Source organism: Opisthorchis viverrini (assembly GCF_000715545.1).
Source record: "Opisthorchis viverrini unplaced genomic scaffold opera_v5_111, whole genome shotgun sequence".
Classification (NCBI taxonomy): domain Eukaryota; kingdom Metazoa; phylum Platyhelminthes; class Trematoda; order Opisthorchiida; family Opisthorchiidae; genus Opisthorchis; species Opisthorchis viverrini.
In genome coordinates this window covers 763,673-771,006 of record NW_008751765.1, presented here as the reverse complement: position 1 = coordinate 771,006, position 7,334 = coordinate 763,673, and the positions used below count along the sequence as shown (strand labels likewise).

Here is a 7,334-nt window from a genome sequence, read left to right as displayed (position 1 = left end):
TCATCATCATCATCATCTTCATCATCATCATCATCATCATCATCATCATCATCATCACCATCATCAGCGCGGTATGATGTATAGACGTTGCTGCTAAAAAACCGACGTACGACGAACGGAGTCGTCAGCCTTTACTGGTGGATCTACGAGGGAAAAATTAATAGTGGTGTGGGGAGAGGGGAGGAATCAGACGTCAGAAGTAGCTTGTTTTCGCTTTCTTGCTCTGCTGTATGCAGCAAGTAGGGCGACCCGCCTGGCGGCACCACGCGACGGCCAATTTCGCGTCTGTTTATGTGTCTGTGAGTGTGTGTGTGCAATTCATGGTTGTACATGGGTATGGTACTGCCAGGACACCCACACCTAGAGATGAGAACGATTAGGGCACTCAATCAAAGTCTTGGGCCCAAAAGCTTGGCCACAAGTCAACAGTGTTTGGCGGGAAATGCGATTGCATTTCATTTTTTATAGAAAAAGTCGTCACACATGGTCCATGCCTTATCTTTGAGAACAGTGGACTGTGTTGGTTAGACCTTTAACCATTCTTCAACCTGGCATGAGAGACTCTTCGGATGGACGCCCTGCAGTGTATTCCAAGATGGGTTTCTGTCTCTCTTTGACGACGTCACATTTAAGTTTAACCTTAATGCCTAACTATTCTTTGTATGCTCAAGGGGCCATTTTGTACACAGTTGTTCAGTTTGGAAAAGGATATTCTCCACGCGCAACTTACTTACCTAGGGAAATTTTCTCTCCCGCATCCGGTGGAAGCATGAACACCATCAATGACATACCGGAGATTAGGAGACAAGGCACAATGAGGTTGAACACATAGTACAGAGCCCGTCGTTGTAAGCGAATGTTCATTTTGATATCTATGAAGTCATAATCACAGCATTCGTACCGTTGAGCAAAACGGCGAACTGATGCAGCTGGAATGGGGAGGAGGTTGCAAGAAAAAAACTTGTAAACAGAACAGTATGAACACGTTACATGGTCGTTTTTGTGGGATTTTGCGTGAGCTAAGTAGCTGGTGGACTACATCAGGAAATGTTAAGGCAAGTTGCACCTGGCCCTATTTATCAAGCGAAAAATTCACTGAAAACGGTGTTAAGATGACAATGCAATGTGTGAGATACAAAATGGTATGAAACTTTCCTTTTTTTATCGTGAGGTTGAGGTGTTATGTGCAGAAAATCACAACTATTTAACGTTGCTGCTCGGTGGATCTCTCGGAAATAAATACCATACGACTGGGAGAAAGTGTAATTTCTACAAATCTATTGGTGCGCAAAATCTACCTGCTGCGCGGTGCCACATTGAGCCAAAGCGTTTTGCTCAGGCGTCCGTGCGTCTCATTGGTTGAAGGAACACGTACTTGCGCACGCAGGCACGCACGCACACATTCCAAACGCACGAATGCCGCATGCACGCACCGTCGCGCACGCAATCGAACGCACGAATCCGCACACACTCAGAAACATGCATTATACAGGCGCCGAGTAAAAGTAACTCATGCTATGCTCTCCAATTGCTTTTTTACTTCATCACATGATCCGGTGGATGATTCGGTTCAGGTGGTCTGGGTCAGAGTACACTGAGTTTCGGAGGCACCAAAACCGTCACAACAGGATGGGTTTCTGTCTCTCTTTGACGACGTCACATTTAAGTTTAACCTTAATGCCTAACTATTCTTTGTATGCTCAAGGGGCCATTTTGTACACAGTTGTTCAGTTTGGAAAAGGATATTCTCCACGCGCAACTTACTTACCTAGGGAAATTTTCTCTCCCGCATCCGGTGGAAGCATGAACACCATCAATGACATACCGGAGATTAGGAGACAAGGCACAATGAGGTTGAACACATAGTACAGAGCCCGTCGTTGTAAGCGAATGTTCATTTTGATATCTATGAAGTCATAATCACAGCATTCGTACCGTTGAGCAAAACGGCGAACTGATGCAGCTGGAATGGGGAGGAGGTTGCAAGAAAAAAACTTGTAAACAGAACAGTATGAACACGTTACATGGTCGTTTTTGTGGGATTTTGCGTGAGCTAAGTAGCTGGTGGACTACATCAGGAAATGTTAAGGCAAGTTGCACCTGGCCCTATTTATCAAGCGAAAAATTCACTGAAAACGGTGTTAAGATGACAATGCAATGTGTGAGATACAAAATGGTATGAAACTTTCCTTTTTTTATCGTGAGGTTGAGGTGTTATGTGCAGAAAATCACAACTATTTAACGTTGCTGCTCGGTGGATCTCTCGGAAATAAATACCATACGACTGGGAGAAAGTGTAATTTCTACAAATCTATTGGTGCGCAAAATCTACCTGCTGCGCGGTGCCACATTGAGCCAAAGCGTTTTGCTCAGGCGTCCGTGCGTCTCATTGGTTGAAGGAACACGTACTTGCGCACGCAGGCACGCACGCACACATTCCAAACGCACGAATGCCGCATGCACGCACCGTCGCGCACGCAATCGAACGCACGAATCCGCACACACTCAGAAACATGCATTATACAGGCGCCGAGTAAAAGTAACTCATGCTATGCTCTCCAATTGCTTTTTTACTTCATCACATGATCCGGTGGATGATTCGGTTCAGGTGGTCTGGGTCAGAGTACACAACCGTCAAAACTCTTGGATCAGAGTTGTAAGAACATATCGACCAATATTATGGATGCCGATATGTTTTGACGAGATCGCAAGAGTTTCAGGATAGAACGCCTTGGCCTTGGTATTCTGATTGTAACCAAAATAATCTTTTATGAAATTCAGGTATTGCAGACTCGCTATTCCCATACACCCTTTTCTCGGCTTTAATTTGTGGTTAAACTCATCTCCGTAGCATGGTTTCGTTAGCTACCAAGCCCTTTACACAAATGGACGTCTCACTTAAATACCGTAGATTTTCGTTGAATAATTTCCTGAAAATTGTGTGAACAATAGGTTACACTGACCACTTACATTTAAGGTGAAACTCTCCATTTGCAGAATACTCTGAGAGATCGACTGTTCCGTTTATTGAGCAGTCTGGGACAGAAGAATCAATACACTGCAAACGGAAATCGACCTGATCTCCATTGTACGACTGCCGGCCGAATTTGAGCATGCAGTTCTGTTGGTAGAAAGCAGTTACAAACAAACGGTTTCAGCAGATGTCTAAGATAGTATGATGGGTTTCAGAATCTCCATTGTACGACCAAGTGCCGAATTTGAGCATGCAGTTCTGTTGGTAGAAAGCAGTTACAAACAAACGGTTTCAGCAGATGTCTAAGATAGTATGATGCAAGGGTTTCAGAACCGGTCGATGGGTGTAATTTTGACTACTGTTTTCTTCATAAGTAATTAAACTTAGCTGATGCAGTTGCTGGTAGCGGTGACAGCTCATAGTTCAAGTAAATACAACCAGGAATTAATCCAGCCAGGTTGACTTTCCCATCCCCTAGGCATACTAAAGCCGTGCGTCAAGATCTTTGTGGCGCACAGGAACGGTTGGTAAGGCCATCACCTAAAAGCTAACAGTTTCTGATTAACCGTGGGGTTTGGAAGCGAAAATTCTATCTTCCTTTCTAAAATCATATCAGCAGCGCTGCAAGCCAAGTTAACCATTCAGCCTGGGCAGGCTTTAATCACATTTCTTACTACTTTTTCTCATTTGCGTTCATTTCGTCTTCCGCGAGCAGATGGATTGTTTTTCAGAAAAACAACCCCCTCCATCTTAGTTGATTTTAAGTTAGAGGCAGATTAATACGGTCGTTAATTCCAGGCGACACTTACTCAAGGGTGCATTCCAACTGAAATTCATTCAGTATCTTGCAAGCTATAACCCTCGGCGTCTTTTTTGCATCCCCTAAAAGTATACTTCACCTGATTCCCCGAACTCGCCTTCTCCAAAACATGACAGCATTGATCGGTGGTCCAGGAATCCACTGATGTTAGTGACCTAGTAATCAGCTGATTCCCGGAGCACACCCCGCTTACGATCGACAAAAGAACTGATAAAACCTTGAAGTTTTTATCTCATTAGTTGCTATTGATTCCACTTTTTTCCTCTGCATCGATAATTCCTAATCCTGAATGCTGAGCAGTGCTCACTATCTGCTGTTCGGCCTACACAGCCTGCATGGTTGAGCGATAATCATCAAGCTGGAACCAATTTGAGGCAGCGATTAAAAAATCATGAATAGCAATCGAAACCCGTGGGACCGAATTCTATCACTCCGTTTTGTACTGCTGACTGCAGAGTACAATTCTGAGTAGACCGCAGTATCGATCGATACTTGGATCGCTAGACACCAGTGTCATCAGTCAACAGCTGTCAGTCGTTGGTATAACCACCCACAGGTTATGATGTTTCTGTCTTTTTTTTTTGTCAAATCGCCTGCATGGTTTACTCAGGCCATATCGGTCGAGAGCGGACAAACTGCGTGGGCGTGTCAGGACGTACTCAGACATGAAAAAAAAACATGTGCAGAGAATGACGCATCACCAAGGTCACTATCGGTACGACACGTTCGGAAAGCAGGCGCGTTGGCGGAGCTCACCAAACACGGCTTAGCAACATAAGACCAATGGAGTGGACTTGAAATTATTCACGACCGGAACACCGCCACGGAACAAACAAGTGAACGACCATATTTGGCCATTTGGTCATCCTATACATATTTAAGCAGAAGCTCTGTATGTTTTGTCCTGGCAGTACAGCCGTGTCCCGAGTTCTCTGTCTTCTCCTTATCGCGTAGTCTGGCAGGCTCAGTGCAGGCGTAACCAAAAGAGGCCCACGCACGATACAACAGGGTGCAATCCTTCTAACTGGCCAAGATTTCCCTGTCAAAGAGACTGCGGCTAAAGAAATCGTTCTGTTCCGTTGTGATTTCTTACCTAATAGCACTTGTTACTAAATAAGCATATAATCAGACTGTACTCGGTAGAACGGGAGCCAAAAGTTCATTGGGGCTAGACAAAACCGTCAGCGCCCGTTTTAGCCTTCAACCTATCATTCAGACAGAAGCCACAATCAGTAGAGCTGAGTTGTACATTGTCAACCTCGGGAATTTCGAAACTGATAGTAGGTTGTCCAGAGTAGCCTTCAAGACAAACTCTCTGAGTTGGATGTATGAAAGACTAGAATGTTCTTGGTTCGAATCCAACGCGGGAATGTTGGATAATCCTGTCAAGGCTTGAGTAACCCATCAGTATCCCGACGTTCGTGCTTCTTTTGTTCGTGGAGCACAGCAGCTAGGCAGCAAACTATGGTCCAAAACGTTACAGAGGCCACTTCAAACTAGGTGAAAATTGAAACATTTCCGTCGAAGCAATTTATTCTATTCGTTTGAAAACAGTTATTCAAATTTGTGGGGCTTTCGGTCTTCAAGTTCATCCGCAGATGCACGGCGGATATCGCGACTTGCACAGTCTGAAGAAACATTCTGGTTCCCTTTGTAATGCACTACTCATAAGGTTGCTGAAAATCCGTCGACAGCCCACGACAGGTTTCGCTGTTTTTGGGCTCATCAGGTAGCCGCAATCCCCGGGTTTCCGTCGACTTTATGCTCTACTTGAAACCAAATTGCACGAAATTGGCGAATATGCACTCATTTGCAAACTAATTTGTTTTTTTCGAGAGACTCACCAGGAACCCAGCTGAATCTCTCGTCTGTGATGTTTTCAGGCAACCTTATGAGTAGAACATTATAGAGATATACATGTATCGGGATATCTCGAATATCGTAGTGACTGAAACATGAGGCGGCCTGGCGCAGCACATTCAGTTGCCTGAAAACGGCACAAACGAGAGATTAGCTGGGTTCTTAGTTTGTAAATGAGTGTATGTTCGCTAATCGTGGTTTCCCTTTAATCATGTCCGGCCAGTGTAGCTACTTGTTCTTTAGAAGTAGTATATGTTTATTAGCGAAATAAACTCATTCGCAAACAATTTTTTTGCGGGAGGCTCACCTGGGACCTGGCTAAACCCCTCGTTTATCTGTTCGTAAATGAGTGTATTTCGCTCAGTTCGTGCAATCTGGGCTCGACTGGAGCATAAATTTGACTGAAACTCGGCGAATGCGCTTACCTGATTTGCCTCAAGAAGGGCGAAACCGGTCATTGGCTGTCGAAGAATTTTCACTTCCCAAAGTCGTTAGCCACACAAGTATTACAGTACCCACAGAAATAAATCAGGAATGCGCAGTTAAAACCACACTGACATGGTGTGGAAAATGCCATCACTTTCGGAACTCAAAAATGACTTTTTCTACTTGATTCAATTCATCTGAACCTTCAAAATCGACCGTCAAATTGTCAATGTATTACTTCTCTGTAATTCAGTAATATGCGGTATCCATCCCATTTTGCGAAGCTTCTCTTTGGAAAATTCTGATCAGAGTTAATGCTCATGTTTTTGTCTTCTGTCGGCAGACACCAGAACTACTTGGTTTTTTCGCCCGGAACTCAAACTGTGATTGCACGTGCCCCCAGCGAATTCATTCCTTCATGAGATAATGGCTATCGCCACCTGTGCACTAATAAGGTTCCTGACAGGCAAACACTTCTGGTTCTTTCAAAACCGTACTCAGGTGTTGATTAAAATGTTTTCACTATCTGTTTTCCTCGAAAATATTTCGCCACAATGGGTCTTCTACTTGTACCAACGTGACTGTAATCTATAAACTAACACAGAATTAGGAGATGGCTCAACGATTAGTGTGGTAACTTGGTCAACGGTTCGACCCCGGTTTTAGGATCTCAAATGCTCTTATTTAGGCTTGCGCAGCCTGATGGAATCTCAGCACTCGAGCTTCCTTCACGTGACTTGGCAGCCAAGCTGAACGCTTATTCATCTTACTATAAATTGTCCCGACAAAGGTATATCAGAGTAGAGCAATCAAACTGCACTTATGTCCCAGCTTCCAGTAAAGTCCACCTCTAAGCAAGGGCCATTATTGGAAAGCCATTGAGCACTGCCCCATTCGGACCGTGTGGTTAGCCAGATAAATGGATTTAGTATGCAACGTCACGTTTTATGAGTCATATAGACAACCGCGTTCACTGACAAACTTTCGAAATTTTTCACGTGATGGGTCTAACCCAGGAAAATCGATAAAATGCTTGGTCCTAGTGACGGTTTATGACCTGAGACATTTGGTTGGGTCACGTGCCCCTCAACACCGGGTACGTTCAATTTCTTCCGAACTGAACAGAAGTCTGATCCGCAGTTTGGCCGATGACACTGAATCTTAAAGGTCGTGTGTATCAGGATACAGTAAGAGCTGTGTTGTTGTATGGGTGCGAGACATGGCCTCTGCGGACAGATGATGTGAGGCGTCTTC

General features: G+C 44.4%; 1 protein-coding gene across 1 annotated transcript in view; it reads right to left on the bottom strand.

Annotated features, from left to right (window-relative positions):
* T265_05667 (hypothetical protein) overlaps positions 1-7,334 on the bottom strand; it is a gene marked incomplete at both ends in the record, with an annotated part of 70,532 nt that overhangs the window by 25,962 nt on the left and 37,236 nt on the right. Inside the window, 2 exons of the mRNA XM_009170732.1 lie at positions 735-929; positions 2,971-3,121. Coding sequence (XP_009168996.1) covers positions 735-929; positions 2,971-3,121 — 346 coding nt within the window. The remainder of the gene's footprint in view (positions 1-734; positions 930-2,970; positions 3,122-7,334) is intronic.